We start from the raw sequence: 19,553 nt of genomic DNA, 5'->3' as shown, positions 1-19,553 counted from the left end.
AGAGTCTGGCAACAACTAAATATGTAATACAGAGTGGCACTTTCTTGCGACCAAAATCATGGAATGAAGTCATAGGAAATAGACAAATACCAGAAATTAACCTCATTTGAAGCAACAAGGATGTCGAACTCTGCAGCAGGTGCTTTTAAAGCGATTACTTAATTTCTTAACAATCAGCACCCTCCACCCCAGGCTCTGAAGTACCACAATGCAGCACCCCTGAGTCAGGGCGTGATCCCCTAACGTCTGCCTCCACCCCTCCTAAGCAGCAAGAGCACAGTGCAAAGACTCTCAAGCACAGTGCGCCGGGCCACAGAATGAGCCCCAGGGGAGAGTGAGACAGAGCCTCCACCCGACTTCTGGTTCCTTGGAAAAAGGCCCGGCACTACTGGATCTGTACGATAATTCCTGATTGAAGGTGCTAAACTCTTAAAAGCAGGAATTTCTTAGATTCCAGCTCCTTCGTACCGCTGCAGCAAGTTCCGTGTAACTTATACGCTGGATCTACTTGTTACTTTGCACGCTTTTATAACTTGCACGCATGCCACGTTTCCTCCTGTAATGCCTTTGCTATCTTTTGTACTTTACTTGCTCACGATTGTCACTTTTGCCTCATGTAACACGTTTACTTTTTGTGTGATTAGTTGTCTCTAATACTTTTCTCCTTATGTATCAGTACTGTCTGTTCCTAAAATTGTGAAGCGCTCTGACACTTAACTGTTCCGTGACGCATAACATAAAAAGAAATAAAAACCTAGTGACACCGACATCGCGGGCGCAGCGTGGACACCGTGTGACACTTATGTTAATGATGATCTTCTGCTGCCCACCGAAGTAGCCACGATGTGCACTGGCCACTCTGACTCTGCCAGTGCCTGCTTCATGAGGCTGCTCTGTCCACTCCAGTCGACGCGCCGACGGCGGACACACTCCTCGGGAGCCGCCGGGCCTCGGGTCTCAGGCCCGGCGCAGCCACGCTCGCAGTCCTCCTCCTGGTGGCCAGAGAGCATAGTCTGTCGCCGGCTCTGCTGAGCTGCCAGTATATTTGATTTGTGCAAGTTTATACTCTGGGAGGAAGAAATAATATTTTTGACAGAATTTTCTGATTATTTCATAAACAACTTGTGCATTTTCTAAAAGCTTTGTAACGTGTCACAAAGGCAAGATTGCTAGCAAATATTGCAAGTTTGCCTTAATTTAAAAATATGCCTTTTTTGTTTTCTTTCCGTTTTCATGCAACATAATTTGGTGAAATCTAACAATCTTTTCCTCCACTGCAGTGTTACTCCACTAGACTTAATTGCATGCTCTTTACATCGTGGTCATTAATTCAGCCAGCGGACCTGCCTAATACTGCGCTGGTGAATGAGCTTCATTCTGGACATGAAAGTGCCAAAGGAGAGGCTTGCACATCAGTTGTAAATGTAAATTAAAAAAAAATCAAATCCTGGCTGTTCCATGAAAACATGTTTAGTCAGCTAATATATTATTTTTTAGTAAATACAGAACAATACAATGTTGTTTTGCAACCAACATCCTATTTTACTTATCCAATAAAGGAAATATTCATGACTCAAATGGGTTGCTTAACAATCTGTTAAATGTCATGAATATAGTGGTAAATTATGTATTTGCAGATTAGGTTTGGGAACAGGGAGAATCCAAAATAGGCTCTGAGATACATATGCCTCTTTCACTGAGCTCATTTTCACTAAACAGCTGCCGCCTAGACACAAGGAAAACGTTGTTGTATTGTAAACTGAAAATAAATGCTTTTTTTTGCATGATCGTCCCCAAAGGTTTGAACTGATGCTGCTGTTTTTTCTACTCTGATTCCTGCTAACTACCTCAGTGTTCTAACCCCTTATTAAATTAATGTTAAATTGGCTATCCTCAATTGGTATAAACCAACTTACTTATAAGAGGTCTCTGGTACCATTTGGGCCCTGGGCTTGTAAATTAGAGACTCCACCAGGACTGCAGCTCTGATTGTGCCACTCTGAGTGTGTCAAGCTACAAAATGTCTCCCAGCCTGCCAGCATAGCCTCCAAGGGCAGTTTTAAAACTGCTAGTTCATCTGTGCTATTTAAACCAATGGCAAAGCCCCCAGTTCCCTTAACAATATATATATAAGCCCCTCCTAAGGAAGGCCTGCATAGCCCCAAGGAATGGGAGCAGTATATTATTAAGTGGGACATGCACTTGTAAAACTTCCAAATTGTCTTTTTACTGTGGAAAAGCTAGTAGCCCTATTGGTTAGTACAGTGTTACAGGCTGACATCTCAGCCATGATAACTCCACTCTACGCCACGCCACTCTACGCCACGCCACTCTACGCCACGCCACTCTACACCACGCCACTCTATGCCATGCCACTCTATGCCATGCCACTCTATGCCATGCCTCTCTATGCCATGCCTCTCTATACCACGCCTCTCTATGCCACGCCTCTCTACGCCACGCCTCTCTACGCCACGCCCCTCTACGCCACGCCTCTCTACGCCACGCCTCTCTACGCCACTCCACTCTACGCCACTCTACTCTACGCCACTCTACTCTACGCCTCTCCACTCTACGCCACTCTATCCCGTGCCCCTCTACTCCACTTTCCAACACTCGAACACTCTACTCCATGCGACTCATGCCACTCCACTCTATGCCACTCTATTATGTTACGCTCTAGGCCACTGTACGCCAATCTGCTCTGTGACTCTCTATGCCACTGGACTCCACTCTACAAAAATCCACTCTACCACGTGCCACTCTACCACACTCTACACCACTCCACTCTATGCCACTCCACTCTACTACACTCTGTCACTTTAATCCACTTTGCAGCACTCTACACTACACCACTTCATTAGGACACTTTATTGTACTCTACAGTACACCTATACTTTAATATTTGCCCCCTACGTCTTGGTGGTATGCAATCTGTAAAGTGCATGACAAATTTTGAAATATTCTCAGTAAAAAAGAAATAACAACATAAATCATATGAACTATCAAAGAAGAGAGATCCAGCAGTATAAGACAGTAGAGGTCGAGAATCAGCGTATTTTATTTAACTGTAGCTATCTAAATAACCTTTCCTTATCATGTTGCGTAATCCTTTGTGTAATTTTAATACCTTTGTTAAAACTGTTGCTGAGAGAAAAGAGAAATGTTCATCTTGGGCTGGGTGTTGAAAGATAGGAAAAGCAACAGTTTCAGACTTATAATCTCTTATCACATTCCACCAATCAAACGTCTTGTATTCCAAATAGATTACATACGAGTTAAGTCTTAACACATTTGCCACACCTACAGTAGTTATCAGATGTCGTAGTGAAAGCTTATGCTTGTCTGTAGATTTCCAGCACTGTTGATAGACCTGCTTTTCTCCTGGATCAACTTTTTGCCAGTATATGTTTTGAGGTCTTGCCTAAGAAGTGTATGCTTACAATTAGCTTAGAATCCACCCTTTGCTTACAATTGCTTAGTCTCTTTGACACTCATTTGCTTGTTTCTCATTTGATACTTTGCGTGGGCTTTGCTTCCCAGTCATGAGTTTGTCCCTCCCTTGGAGTATGGAGACACTACCGTGTCCTTATAATGCTTGTTTTACTTGGGTTGCTTGCTTTTGAATTTTTTTTTTTTAGTTAAGCACTTTACAAAAGTGCGCTTTTTCAAGCTGTCATCCTCATGTGCTTCTCTGCCCCATCTCTGTGTTGATCTGTCTCGCTGTGTGCTTCTGTGCTTCCCTGCTCTGCCATGCTCTGTTCGCCGTGTGCTTCTCTGTCCCTCCCCTGTTGTTTCCCTCCTTTTGTTGTTTCCCTCTTCTCAGTGGTACTCAGTCTGCTGTGTGTGTCTGTGCTCCCACGTCTCAGTATTGCTCTGCCTCATTCTGTGTCACTCTAACTCTCCCTTGTGTTTTCGGTTCCCCTTGTTTCTTCACCTCCGTCGGCGTCCCCACTTTAGTTTCCGCACCCTTCCACCCTCCCCGGTGAGCCAATTAGTATTGGTAACTAAAAATTTTAAAGAGTTCCTGCGTCACTTTGTAGGCACAAGCATGTGTGGTGTACGCGCCTACACAATAACGCAACCATCCGTGCCAAATAAGTTTCTATTTTTTTTTCCTTAGCCATGCAAGACCTATTGGCTTGCCAGTGGTTGTAAATATTCCAGCAAGAGCGAATTGTAACAACTAAAGTGTTTCAGGATAATTGTGATACATTTCTCTATTCTTGATTTGAATGTAGTAACTTCTGCTTATGTCATGAAGTTTGATCATTGATTTGATCTCATATATTGCAAAATCCTGCACTGCAATGTATATTGAATGTTGGATGTATTGTGTTTATTTATTGTTCGTTAATTGTGTAAATATGTTTTGGTACTAATTGTTTATCCAATAAGTTTTGTCAGTAATTGTTTGTTTGGTGTATTCTGTTTCTGCCATTCGAAACGGTTTTTGTACAAAAGAATATAATTAAAAGGTATGAATAAATATACCGGACCGAATTAAAATAAGAGTGTATTTGGTCCTCAATGTAAAATAATTGGAGAGGGGGCAAATTTTTGTGGATTACAAGTGGTTGTTAATTATGCAACGTCTTAGCATAGTTTTTACCTTTTAATATTCAGAAATGGTGATGCCTTATTTACGGTTCTAATCTTAGCAACATTCCGGCAGACCATAGTTTTGTCTTAGAAACGGACCACCTCTTACTGTACTGGAGTGAGTGCATGTATGAAGTTTCCTTATGATTGGCTATATTTATACTAAGCAAACCCAGATACAGTGTAGTTAGACTTGATAGTTTTGTTCGCTGCTTCTGTATGTATTTATGTATCTTTCATATATCCGTGAGTATCTCGATCTCTATCCGCCTTTGGATGTAGTTTTATTGTCATTAATGCATCAATTGCTCGTTTTTGGGAGACATAAGTAAAACAAAACAACTTCTTAGTTGTCTGTTATTGAACAAGCTGCCAGATTAGCTGAACAATTCCATTTGAATAGACTTATGGTTCCACACAGACCATTTGTGCTGTCACTCTTGCCTTCAGAATCATACGTTGTGTGCATATATAATGTTCACTTTGATTAACATAACGTCCAAAATTGCATTACAGTTGTCTTTACGAACATCATCGAAATTGAACTAAAGCAGCTAGAATTATTATGGGAATGTGATTAGGAACAGCATTATATGCATTAGCCCACAGAACTACAGATGTTACTGAAAGAACCCTAGTCATTAGGCAATGCTGGAACTAAAGCTCCTGCTTCCCCCTAACTCCTATACACCAAATAACTCAAAGATAGTAACGTTAGCCCCTAATTTGTCACATGGCTATACCCAATACTCGTGACTGTCAATGCACCTAGATGAGACCAGGAAAGACTTGGGAGTCTTTGAGAATTAAGTCCTTCTAGCCAACTAGAATTACAGGACCGAATCAAGCTCTCTAGTGTGATTGAGGCCTGTACAATAGCCTGCCAAAGCCCCGTCAGCTCCATATGCAATTTGAAGTGCCGAAGCTGATTATACAAGTTACACAAGACCATACATCTCTGCAGTAACATAATGAAAAACGCGAAAAAAGGGCAGAGCACTCAAATGAGATTCATGTGTTTTGAATCCACAAATACCAACTCGTCTTGAAAATGTCAAGTTCACGTCCAATTCAGAATTGGATTGGGTTCTGTCACACAGATCAGCCCCTTTAATGTTTCCAGAGTTCCAATGTAAGCAAATTGTTTTTTTCTCAAATGTTGTCATACTAGTTAAATGGCTTTAAAGGTCAAGCAAGGGGAGTACGACACCCCTTAGTCACAGTGGTTACAACAAGAGAGAAAATGTTGATGGCCTTCTTAGTGGCTCTGCAAACGAAAAAGAGATAAATGAGGCAACGAGGAGTGGCTGGGGTCTTTAAATATTAAGTGGCATGGAGTGTAATTAAAACAGGGAGCAGTTTAGCTTAAGTGGAGATACTAGAAAAAAAGATAACAGTTAACCACATTTTAGTGTGATTTTTCTCCTGTCTAGTTATATTGTGCAAAACTTCTATTTTATCTTGATATCGACGTGGACAAACTCCTGTGAGCATCAAAGATGCAACTTCTATGGCTAGGGGTACTGAAGGTGGGCAATAGACTTAAAGATATTAGAGAAGCTTTCTTAAAGGCCAATAATCTTTTGCAAATAAATAAAAATTGCAGGTGAAATATGAATGGGAACTTTTTAAGAAAATAGAATCTAAGAATACAAGAGTGGTTCTCTAGTGATTTTCTATATTTCTCTACAGTTCAGTGTGAAATTCTGGAAACATATAGAATGGATTGAACTAGATCATTTAGAGTTATGAGAATTATATGGTGGTGGTATGTTGTAAATATAAATTATATTCTGTCTAACCCATAACCAAAAGATTGCATGAAGTAATGTAGCAACAGCCTTACTAAAGGTATTCTTCTTTCCTTGATAGGAAGGGCCTTGGCACATCCTGCAGGGGACCATTCTTCCACAGAAATCACAATGGCTGTGTTTATGCAGTTCCGCCTGCTGCTCTGGAAGAATTACCTTCTACAGGTGAGAATGCATAATTATGTTTTTGTGAGAGGTCTAATAAGAGGTGGGCTCGAGGGTGTTGATTGGGTAAGGACATTTGATTGGCCTTAGGTTGCATCATATTTCATATCAAGGAAAACTCCTCAATCAACCCTCCCCCATTCAACAAAAGGTGTGGAGTGTGTGTTGGCGTTCGTATTGCTAGTCTGGACACCATGTCAGCGTGCAGGCATAAAGATGTCCCTAGCTTCGGCATATGTGACGGACATTAATTGACCAAGAATGTATTTAAAATCTTTTAATTTATCCAGCAAACTTCCTGAAAAGTAATTCAATGTTTCTTTATTTTCTTGAGTTCTCAAAATGTTTTCTAAACTTCAGTCTTGTAGGTGATTGTAGAGAGCTAAAGTACATAAACCCCTTACATGATCTTTAAAATGAGAGGTCTCTGAGACTAGTCAACTCATCCTGCACCCTTCATTAAAATGTACACTAAACAGTGTTTTGGGGGTTGCATTTTACACCCCTTGAATCGTTCCTTGATGAAAACACAGCCTGAAGCCTTCCTTTAGAAATGCCACTCCACTCCTTAATAAATCATTGAAAAAAGCAATACCCCTCGGGAGTTTAAAATGATTTAATTTAGTCAAAAATGCCTTGATCAGGTTACAGATCATATATTTAGGAAATACATAATACTTTCTGATTTCAATTTCTTTTACACTGTGGTGTGAATTACAGCATTCACAAGGACACTGAGAATGATTAAAATATGTTTAAGAATAGAAACATTAGTTCTGGTTTATACGATTGTGGCCTTCAACTATCTTCCATCCACCTACACTAACAACATGTTCTTTTAATTATTTATAAATGTATATGTTTGTCTTTCATTTACTGGGAAGACGTTTCACTTATCTGAAGAATGAGGGCACTTTAGGGTAGATTTTTTTTAACTTGGTTGCTTTCAGCAGACTATACAATAGTAAGATCCAGGTGTTGTGGAATCTAAAATTAGTAGGAAGATGCAAGAGGCAAATGTTGATATGCTGTGTTGTTGCGGAGATATGACAGTTTTCATTATAGTTTTCTTGTTAATTGTTTTGTTAGATTTTGAGATCCCTTAGAGTCTGGCTGACAGGGGCATGAATAGTTTTCTTGTTGTGGTGTAAATAAGGTTGCTGAAAGTACATCTAACGCTACTCTCATTTCCTTCTTTGTACTCCCCAAATGCTTTTTCCATCTTCACTGTTTATTGCCACACAAGCAAAGTTTAGTTGTCAACCGAGATTTTAGTTTTTTGAACTCCTTAATCCTACATACACTGTTGTTGCTCAATTCAGCCCTACCTACTAGGGCCAGCTCTTCTGAGAGTAATTTCCTAGATCCGATGCCTTCGTTTTGCCTATCCTCTTAAACTGACATTATTGGGTAGTCTTTGTTTTCAGTTGCCTTCCCTTTTACAGAAGACTTGTTGTGCAAAACCACAAGAGACTGTTTACTGCACCTGCGACTTGGGCTTGTATGAGGAACTCATTGGTGTCTTCTACTACGTCTTCCTACTATTGGAACATTTTCTCCACATCTGCTGCACGGTCCTTCAGTATTAGCCACTCTTAAGTCAGTTAAGCAATGTCAACTACGCCATCGAGTCCCAAATAGTGAGATCAAGGAGGACGAGTTTGCTATTGTTGAACTTCTTGAAGAGATGTCTGTTCTTGGCTAACAGAGTGCATTAATAGTAAACTTACTGTTAGATTATGACATTGTGAGTTTTTGCTTTACATTTTTGAAAAAGAATACTGGGTGTAACTAAGAAAAAGTATGTGTGCCCAATAATGCTGATTGTACCCTTTTTCTGGTGCTGAATCAGTAAATGATGTGTGTCAGCTATGTGTAGTTGATCACAAGACCCTTTATTTCTAGTTCATTAATAATAAATACAACCTTCAATATTTCATGAGCTCGACTGACAGTTAGTGTGAAGAGCTACAAGCTGCTGTGATGTAGTCCCTTCTCTTACAGCTTAATCACTGCCACACTGCATTGTTTTTTATTTTATTGTTGTCAATATGACTAGAAGAAATGGCTGCAGTCAAGATGAAAGTTTATCATACCACCTTCCATGATGGGTTTAAATCTGGGTGGATTGAAAGGCAGACTATAGAGGGCAGGTGGGTTTGCTTTACTTCATTTACTTGATTACGAACAGACATTCAGTTGGATCAAACATGGAAGCTGGCCTAAAGTTTCGATATTCCACCTGTGGAACGTACTGAACCTAAGCCTCAGAGCAAAACCATACATTTCCTCAAGTGCCCGTTAATAAAAATATTCCAGCTCAACTTCAAGTGGTCTACACACAATTGGCAACAGGGATTGGATAATTCCAGAGCAGAGCCCATCATTCAATGATTAATGAATTTGTTCCCCATCTGAATTTAAGGACACTGGTATATTCACTGGGCTCTGTCGTAGACTAAAGATAGCAAGCAGTACTCTTAAAAAAAAAAATAAACGAAAAAAAACCTGTCATATTCTTCCTTGTGTACAGACCACTATCTTTCTGGTAACGTTGACCAGTAAAATGTATATGGAGTATGGTATCATAAACATATGAGTGAGTAAACAGGGTTAGCAGTGTGTGGGGGGGACACTATAATTGAGGTAGCTTAGATAAATGCCCCTTACCAATCAAGGTTGAAGCTTCTGACCACCAAACAAAGTTGTCCGACACGCCTAATACAGTTCTGCGAAGGAGCAAAATTACTTTTGTCACTAATACTATGGGAATAACTGGGAAAGCTAGGTTTTAATGTATCGTACGTGCATTTATAGACTATTTCTTCCCACGATGAGTTGATGAAACGCCTTAGAGTGAGTAGCATGCTACTAAGCGACCCAAGGTTAATGCTTAAATCCTGTGAATTATTGGTTATTCGATTTAGACACTTACGGATACCATTCCACACGTTTACTTCTGTTTCTTTAAGGTAAAGTCAATTAATAGGATGCATATGACATCATTAGCAGGGCCTTTCTGGCATAATGAATATGATTGTTGTAAAAAATAGAGGGTTAGAAGAGATTAAGTACATGAAAAGTTGTACTTAGGGAAATGAGAGTTTGTAATTTATGGAATTGGGTGTAGACAGTTCGCAGAGGCTCATAATGGAAAATATAAACAAAGGGTCATATGACTTCTAGTAGGATAAACACAGGGATAGTACGGTTTACACAGGACAGTAGTTTAGGGAAAGGAATTGTTCATTAGTAGGGCAGGAGAGGTGTCATTTCATAATTTTAAACCAAGGTCAATTTTCCATGCAGGGTTTTAGCAGTACCAGGAATTATTTCCATGCAGGGTTTTAGTAGTATTAGGAGAAGAGGCTTGTTGAAATAGCACGCAATCTTAAATGTTTTTACGGTGTAGAAAATAATGTAATTTGCTTTGAGACCGTTTAGGTCCTTTTGAAAACCACTAGAGACTGACAAAACAGTATGTCTGCCGTTTGGGTTTATATTGTTCACCCCAAAGGTCTTCATCAAGTTAGATCGATCTTCTGTCAAGTGGACAGAGTGTCCGGACTTCATCTTATTTACCCATTTGGTATGAATATGGTGCATCTAGGTATCTGATGGTCAGGTTTGGAGTAACCAGTTCCTAAACATTCTTAAGAATTCCAGATGTTTGTCGGATGCTAATATTTTTGCAGGAAGGGAGTCGCATAGTTTGGTAGTCTGTACAGAGAAAGTCATGCCACCGACTGAATTTCCTCTTGTAAAGGGGGAATGATTAGTCATGGAGTTTGCCTGTAATTACATTCCTAATTTGCAATGTATGTTTATTTTTCTTCAGAGGAATTCTGGACCTTTATCATTTCAATCAATCAAAAAAAGCTTTATTCGATTGTTGAATAGCAATCATAAAAGCATATAGTTATAAAATACATAATTTCATGTAAAAATTCATTAAAAAAATATTACATATAGTCACATTAAATATTACAATCTTAAAAATATATAAACATCATTATTACTGTACAAAACAAAACATTCTAATATACATAAGTTTCCTTAGATAAAAAACTTTTTTCAAAAAGGCTATAATTCTTAGAACACCATTTTCATTATCTAATAGTTGTAATAACAGTAGAGCAGGGCGACATTGGCGTAATCCAGATTGTTTTAAAATAGGAACCAAAAACAACCGCCTGTCAGTAGAGAAAAATGTATAGACTAAAATAACATGAATCGTAGTTTGGGGGGAGAGATTGTCACAAGGACAAGGCCAGAGATCATCTGTCCAATCGTTCATAATGGGGAAAGTGACTAATCTATGAAAGAACCCCAGCCTAAAACGGGTTAATAAGAACCTGTCATAGGCACCGGGCACAAAGGATAAGTAGGGTTGAATATTAAAAGTAGTTGAAATCAATTGATTGTGCAGGACAGTGGGATTTGAAATCTCAGATGTCATTCTCAGGGTATCCAGCAGCATTAAACACTCTTTCCTCAGATCCTTTCTGGTTACTGCCTTAATAGAAGAAGGATTTAAAAAATACTGTAGATGGCCCGAATCCTTAAAAAAATAATGAACATAACTCAGCCAGGGAATCCTCATTGCTCCTTCCAGTTTCATAATGTCTAAAAGGATATCTCTGTTCAATTTAGTTTCATCTTTCGTCCATAGCCTGTGCCACAATAGCACAGGCTCTGACCTGATTAAATCAGAGATAAACGGGAGGCCTAATTCAGCATGGCAAATACACCCCGAGGTAACACTTGGAACGGCTACAATGTATTTTAAAAAAGAGTTTTCAACTGTCTGCATTGGGGTGAGGTCAGCAAACCCCCATACCCCACTCCCATAAAGAGCTGCAGAAACACACTTTGCCTGGTATATTTTAATTTATTCCTCAGGGGGTCTTTTGCCCAGTTTCCTGGCAAAGATAGTAAGGGCAGACGTAGTGCGTAGGAGAGCCAATTGTTTTGCTGCCACAACTTGTACCCAGGAGTCGTTCTGGGAGAAGAGGATGCCCAGGTAAGAGAATTTTTTAGTAGCCTCAATCTTTTGTCCTGCAATAAAAATATCTTTGTTTATCTTAAAACCTCTACCACAGCGTAAAATGAAGGTTTTTGAAGAGTTAACCCTTAAACCCAGATCTTTCATAAAGAGGGTAAAACTATCCACAACGCGCTGTAGTCCCACCTGTGTACGTGACATCAGGACAGCGTCGTCTGCGTACATTTATTGCCCTGTGAGTGATTCATGACTGTTTGAATGACAAGCTTCTTGCAACTAAGTTGCCGGTGGAGAGCCTGCAGGACAGGGGAAATGTGTATCTGTAGGTACAAGTAAGTCTGTTGCAGGGTGGTTGTGAAATGGCCACCTATTGAATGGGGAGAACATGAGGCTGCTGGCTGTGCTCCTTTCCTATCTGTTTCCATCAGCACTCATCTCACTCAAGAGGGGTGTACATAAAGTGGGCGCTTCTGGCATGCACGGAGGGCTTCTAAACCTAAGTGGGTGACTATTTCCCCTCTATTGTGGATTGCTAATGGTAGTCTAGCCCAAGCGCCTTATTGGTTGTGGCAGTTTGATTCTCCAGACGATGGAGATTTTCTGGCATTGTGATGCACCCACCGGCTTTTTTAACTAACTCACTCCTTCAGGAGCCAACCTCGGAGGGAGCCTGGGGAGTCTACTGAACTCACATGGCCCACGGCAATGGGAGAAGGAGACTCGATCTGCAGCACAAGGGGTCTTGATTGTTGGGTCTGCATCAGAATGAAACAGAAGTCAAAGGACAGCCAGAAAACCCCACTGAAGAGCAGAGAAAACGTACCCACATATTTGCCCCATCTGAGAGACAACTGCTGGCACTATGACAGTTTCAACTGGTACCCACAAGTGCTGACTGGCGCAGACCATTCCCTGTAGCACCGAGATTTAGAGGAGAGCAGTAAGGCCCCACTAGATTATCAGTAAACCCAGCGCACCCAACACAGTGTGCACAGTATATTATAAGAACGGAAGAGAAACAACAACAAGGAGGCGATCCCAACTCTCTCCACACGTCCTCAAGCAAACAATGGAAGGTCATTTGAAAAGGATTCTCCTCAACATTGGGGGGATAGGAAAGGCCAGGATATACCCTGTTAAAGAGATAGGAAACTTCTGGAGGCAAGACCATTGAGAGGCCTTGATAAACTAGATCAGCTGGGGTTTATCTCAAAAGCATTGGGGCTGCAGCCTCCTACTTGGAGTACAGATGGACAAGCTGTTGGGGATCATGATGATGAACCCATGAGATTTGGGTGGAGGTGGCTAGCTCCACAAATGTCTTTTTAAGAACACGACTGGTGCCATTTTGAGAATAGAGTGTGGGGTGGTGTAACTGAGTTTCTTCATGGAAATGTGATTTACAAGCAGGCGCCTAGCAGAAGACTGGCTGAGATGGAGATCAGCAACCAGCACTGTGGGAATGCACCATGTACGAGATCCTCAACTCAGTTGGATGAATGACACCCAGGCAAGATCACTCATGACTGTTCATTATAGTTCAGGACTAAATGGATTGGTTTTATTATTATGTGCTCGGAAGTTAGGACAATATTGACATTTTGTGGAATTCAGAATAGGGCCTGCAGGCGGAGGACAGAATCAAGACAAAAGTGATACTAATCACACATAAAGACTTAACTCAATGACACCAACATTTTAAAATCATTATTCTTAATACCAAAGGTTTAAATTCCCTAACCAAGAGATCAGCAGTTATAAATTTGCTAAAACACAGTGGAACTGACATATGTTTACTGCAAGAGGTCAACTTGACCAAGCACGACTGACCTAGAATGAAATTGAATTGTATTCCCACCCAGTTCTTTACCTCCTTGTAGCTGTTTTTTTGAGGGACTGGTGAAGTCCGTGGTCCGTGGTGATAAGTCAGAAAGCATGTTAGGATTGTTAATACAAGTTGGTGCAAAACTCTAAATTATAGTGAACCTATGTGGCATAAACATTGCATAGGATGCGTTCCCCAAAATGCCAAATCCACAGCCTTGGAATTCACAGTGGGCTAGCTAATAATAAGAGGTGGACTTGAACCCTGCCATATATTACAATAAGTACTGATCCCCTCACTGATGAGTACTGATCCCACTCACAGACAGTGATCCTCCTGGACCTGAGCGCGGCCTTCGACACGGTCAACCACCAGATCCTGGTCCAGCGACTCAGCGACCTCGGGATCACAGGCATCGCCCTGTCTTGGCTGAAATCGTTTCTTCAGGACCGCTCATTCCAGGTCATAGAGGGCAATTATACATCTAAAGAGACCCCTATACGTTGTGGAGTGCCTCAGGGCTCTTCTTTGAGCCCCACGCTCTTCAACGTATATATGTCCCCCCTGGAAAATATAGTCACCCCACATGGGATAAAACTCCTGATGTACGCAGATGACACGCAGCTGGTGGTTTCTCTCACCCAGCAGGAAAATCCCATCATAGACCTCTACTCCTGCCTGAGAGACATAGTCAGCTGGATGGACAGATCTCACTTGAAGCTGAACAGCGACAAGACGGAGATCATGGTGATGGGGAATCAGGCCCATTTCCACCCAGACTCTCTTTGGCCCCCCTGCATGGGCAAACCTCCAACTCCCAAGCCCGAGATTAAAAGCCTCGGTCTATGGCTAGATAAAAACCTCACCATGCAAACCCAAGCTAGGAAAACGGCTGGAGTTTGTTTCGGTCTCCTGCGCTCTACCCGAAAAATCCTACCACTGCTCCCTCTCCAATCAAGGAAACTTTTGATCCAAGGTCTTATTTTGTCAAGGCTGGATTACGGCAACGCACTGTACCTGGGCGTACCCCAGAAAGTTACAACTAAATTACAGGTAGTACAAAACGCCGCCGCCAGGATTTTGACCAATACCAATACCCGCTGCTCGGCCAAACCAGCTATCCGAGAACTGCATTGGCTACCCGTCAAAGAAAGAGTGCAGTTCAAGGCGCTTTGCCTTACGCACAAAATTCTTAACGGAAAAGCCCCCCCTATACTCAAAGATCTGGTCACTCCTTATACCACCTCCAGACCCCTCCGATCCTCTAATGCCCACCTCACACGAGTACCCAAGATCAATAGAGCATGAACAGGAGGTCGCTGTTTCTCGTACAACGCGTCCAAATTGTGGAATTCTCTTCCCTCTGACCTTCGTGCACAACCCAACCTGCTAGCATTTCGAAAATCCCTGAAGACATGGCTGTTCCCGTGAGCTTCCCTCTCTCTTCATTCCATCTGTAATGGCTCAGCGCTGGGACGCTCACGGGCAGCTATGCGCTTTAGAAATCCGGTAAATAAAAATAGAAAAAATTCAGGGGGGGGACAAAGGCGGAGCAACCCCTAACATGCATTAAATTCTGGTGAAGTGTTGTAGGTTGTGTAGATGCTTGTAGGGATGTCCACCCTGATAAAAGTACACTTTGTATTCAGCACTGCACAAGACCTGTTCCTGTGTTGACTACTTCCTTGCTAGCTTTAGACTCATTTTGAATATTACATAGTTAACCATAGGCTGCATAGCTTTTTCAGAACATGCACCAGTAACTGTCCACGTACACGTACTGCAGCACATACCTAGCTCCTTTACATGCAGGCTCAACAGTAACCTGGCTGTCCCATGTTCCTGACATTTGCAAGAGGTAGGGAGGGAAAAAATCGCTTCTTTCATTATTTAGGACACTTTCAAAAATGTTCTCAGGCCGCATGTTAGAAGCAGCAACGTCCTTCCTAAAATGCATGAGAGCTGAGTAGAGATGAGTCTTTCTAGAGTCTCAACTAGCAGACTTAGAGGGACAACGTGACACATTTTCTCAAGTAACAGTTGGCACAAGATCCTTGTGCTTAGAGCTCGGTACAAGACGCTTGGTTTACGGCAGAGTATCCTCTCCTGAGAATGCTAAGACAATAAAGAAGGGAAGCTCTTGGCTGCTTAGTTAAGCACAAAAGTCATTGCGATGCCTTGTTCACTTGCTGTCAGAATATTTACACCAAGGAGACAGTCTCACCCTCGGTTGTAATAACATAGTGAAATCTAAACCTGAACCATGCAATCCCAGGAGATTCTTAGGTTATCTTTAAGCCACGCATAGCTTAGAGTAAATAATCAGTGCCATCAGCAACCTCAAGTTAGGGAGGTCCCCAGGTGTGTTTTTTTCTTCAGTCTTTCACAAGATGCACTGGTTAAAGTGGTTCTCACTAGATTATTTAATGACATCGGAGAGATGGAAGTGCCTACAGCCTCCACGTGCAAGGCAACGTGGTAGTATTAAAGGCAGGGTAAGACCCTGCCTTTAGCTCATCATCATATAGGCCAATATCTCTTCCAAAGTTTCATGTAAAGCAGATGTCTAGTACTTAGGTTAGAAACTAAATTTGACCTGAAGACACATAATTCACTTCTTGGTATTGGTTTCAGGGATTCATGGGAGACTGCTCAGCCCTCTCTCCAGCTTTTCCCCTCGCACAAGCAAGAGCTTAGAAGTGACATTTAAGGGCATATTCCGTGGGGAGTTTGAGGTGCTCAGAATGAAGATGCTAGATGAACCCCACCTTCATTATGCTAGATCGATTGCGATTTAAACAGCTAGTTTCCACACTAACCCTGTTTATTATTTAGGATCTGTTATTCTATTAGGATGAATTTTCCTGGATTTACAAACAAACTTGCAACAGCTAAACTAGTGGAATACCTTCTGAGTGCTCTGCACTTTAAGCACCTGGTATCACATATTTACACAATCTTGTCTGACTGGACGCCAATGCCTTAAAGGGTGTCAATAACTGGATGAGAGTGAGACTTGAGAAATTTGCTTAGACTCCATGGTTAAAGGCATGCCAACAAATCAAGAGTCTCTCTTCGCTATAAACACAAGCTAATACACTTCAAATTCCTTTATGGGTCGATCCTTCCATGCCAGAACTGTCCTCTAGGTCAGTGGCTAAACAGGGCTGGGGTTTTGCAGTTGATGTGGTCCTGTCAGACAATTTTCCGTTTCTGGCAGAGGGTATTTGAGGGCCTTGCTTAGATGATTTCTTACCTAATATGCCTGTGGTTTGGTTGATGGATTAACCTAAATTCAGCCAGTAATGAGGAGGTCTTTTCTTTACTATGCAGCACATACAGACAAGAGACCAATCACCATGAATTCTTTAGGAGGCTGTTCCAAAATACTCTGATTTTAAAACATGATATGGTCCATATGAATGATTTTGAGGACACTTACTGCTGCTCTCTTTTGGTGTTCTTTGCTAGGCCCAGAAGCATTTGGTCAGATTTCATTGCACACCTGCTCACAGCTGATTGTGACCAAACTTCAGATGATTGAATGTACAGTGCTTCTTTTTATTACTGCTCCTCTAGAGTCAGATAGTTTAGGTTTGAAAAATGTCTGCCTGACTCCTTTCTGTTTTTTCTTTTGGTAACTTTTATATCGACACTGATGTAGTGGATTGTTGTAATCTGATAATGCTTCACTGTGTTCCAGATTTTGGTTATGCCTTTTTGCTCTGATTACTGTAATTCTATTATTTTTACTTTTCAATACCAAAATCTATATATAAAGGGTTTTTTCTTTTAAAAAAAAAGTATTTTTTCAAAATGAATGATCAAACCGCTAAAGATAAAATGGTGAAGAGGCAGTGCACCTGCTCTCTACAGGCTATTACCATCTCAACATTTTTGAGCAGCACATGATTTCTCAGAAAGCCTTTAAGTCAGTTGTTCATAGATTGTTGGATTGGCTGCCACCCCCGCCCTTAAATCACAAGGTTAGGGAGCAGTGAATATATTGTGATGATGGTTATGAGAAATTTTACAGCGCCCATTAAACTTTTTGAGGACGGTTTAAATATTGAGCATTTGTGGGATACACATGATGACCCTCTGTTTTCGTCAGGAGTTGTTTTGAATTTGGATTAAAAGACAAGAAAGCAGCCATAAACCAGGGGACCTATGGTCGTTCCAATGACCCGGGACACGCCATGGTAGATGGCTTTTGCCGGGAGGGAGCAACAGTAGAACACTCTACTCCCGACCTCGGAAATACTCCTTGACAGGACCAACCAACCACTCGGTCCAGATATGGCATGTTGTAAACAAGCATCTGGGCTGGGACCCCAGGCTCACACTGGCAACCGCCTTGTGACATTCCGAAAAACTGGGGAACTTGTGGAGAACGCAGGGATTTGATAAGTGGGATCTTATCTGGATCTCACAGATCAAGGATCTTTGGGTCAAGGATGAGATTATATCGTTTGCCTCCCTCCAACAGCAATATAGTTTGGCAGAGACTGAACGCTTTAGATATTTCCAGATCCCCATGCCCTGCGGACCCACCTCCCCAAGGCGTCTTCCCTCCAAGACGCCTCTCCCTTAGAGGATAGGGTATTGGACGGTCACCTGCCTGAAAAGACCATCTCCCTGATCTACAAAAAACGAACCAATAACATGGAAGACCCACTTCAGTCCCTCAAAGAGCAATGGATAAGGGATGGACTTGAGCTTGACGAGGAAGATTGGCGCGCTATACATTGCATCCTTAGTGAGGTACTTGCACTTGAACTATATCCGGAGGCGCGTAGGTGCCTCCTGAATATATGGGAACCTATACCTCAATTTTTACACAAAACTCTGGACAACACAGGCTGATTATAGCGAAGAGAAATATCGCACGACACTGGGGAGCCCTTCAACCACCCGGAGTAGAATCATGGAAGGAAGATCTAGACTGGTGCATGTTCAGGGAAAAGTCAGTCCATATAGCCAGAGGGTGTCCAGGGAAATGGAACCGGGTTTGGGGGCCGTGGAACTCCTACCGAGGGAATATATGTACCTCGACGACACACATGAGTGAAGATGAAGAACTCCCGCCCCCCTAATTGATCCACACTGTGTACTACGCTTTGAAACTATATAATCTTGAAACTAAATTACTCAAAATGTACTATGTCTCCTTAGCATTCTATGTATGCTATGTTATGTCGATAATACATTAATAAAAAGAATGTTAAAAAAAAAAAAGACAAGAAAACCCCATAACAAATAAATGTAAATAAATAAAAAGTAAAAAGGATGTAAATAGGAACTATAAGTTTTGGCTTTCTCAAGATAGAGGTTAGCTGTTAACACCTCAGACTACCCGGATCACCTGTTAGCCAACCTGTGTTTTAATAAACGTTTGACATTTTATTCTTCTGTAAACATGCGGTCTCATTAGTTTAGTCACTGCTGGTAAATGGGTCTTTATGTGTAATGTTTACAATTGGAAACTCCATATAGCTTTTTGGTAGTATGGGTGTTGACCAGCAAAGCTAACGGAAATTGATCATTGATAGGAATGTCAATCAGGGACTTCTTCAAAGGCTTTACTTCTAATTTAAGAATGTTGAATGCTTTTGCCAATTTTTTACACAGTATCCCTGTAACCCTCGTGTGCATTACTTCACTCTGTGGTATTTTCAGTATTGTAGGAAGGTAGGATCCTTCTGCATGGTTACCCCCACTTTTTGCCTGGTGCTAAGCTGTTATTGACTAGTCTGACTGGGATCCTGCTAATCAGGACCCCAGTCTACCTGCTTTCTCCCTTAAACGATTGTGGTCAGTACTTAGGTACATCCCATTTCGGATACTGGGGTACCCTTATCAGTCCCTAGTATATGGTACTAGGGTACCCTGGGCATAGGTAACCCAGAGGTTCCCCATGGGCTGAAGCATGCATTTTGCCACCCATGGGAGACCATTCGAAATGGAACTAAAGGCCTGCCATTGCAGCCTGTGTAAGCTGGTGCTAGCACCACTTACTAAAGATATAGGGTTCCTAAATCTAGGGTCACTGCACTTAAAACCTATAAGTCACCGCTATAGTAGGCCTTTACAATCCTGAAGGCAGGGTGCTTGATTCTAAGTTAGAGGGTGCCCCTGCATGAGC

The 19,553-nt window shown here is 41.6% G+C and overlaps 1 protein-coding gene across 1 annotated transcript in view; it reads left to right on the top strand.

The window, feature by feature from the left end:
- The window catches only part of ABCA3 (ATP binding cassette subfamily A member 3), a 633,557-nt gene that overhangs the window by 102,519 nt on the left and 511,485 nt on the right, over nucleotides 1-19,553 (top strand). Inside the window, exon 2 of the mRNA XM_078663005.1 lies at nucleotides 6,475-6,578. Coding sequence (XP_078519131.1) covers nucleotides 6,525-6,578 — 54 coding nt within the window. The 5' untranslated portion in view covers nucleotides 6,475-6,524. The remainder of the gene's footprint in view (nucleotides 1-6,474; nucleotides 6,579-19,553) is intronic.

This window comes from Lissotriton helveticus, chromosome 10 (assembly GCF_964261635.1).
Source record: "Lissotriton helveticus chromosome 10, aLisHel1.1, whole genome shotgun sequence".
Lineage (NCBI taxonomy): Eukaryota > Metazoa > Chordata > Amphibia > Caudata > Salamandridae > Lissotriton > Lissotriton helveticus.
This window is presented reverse-complemented; position numbering and strand designations above follow the sequence as displayed.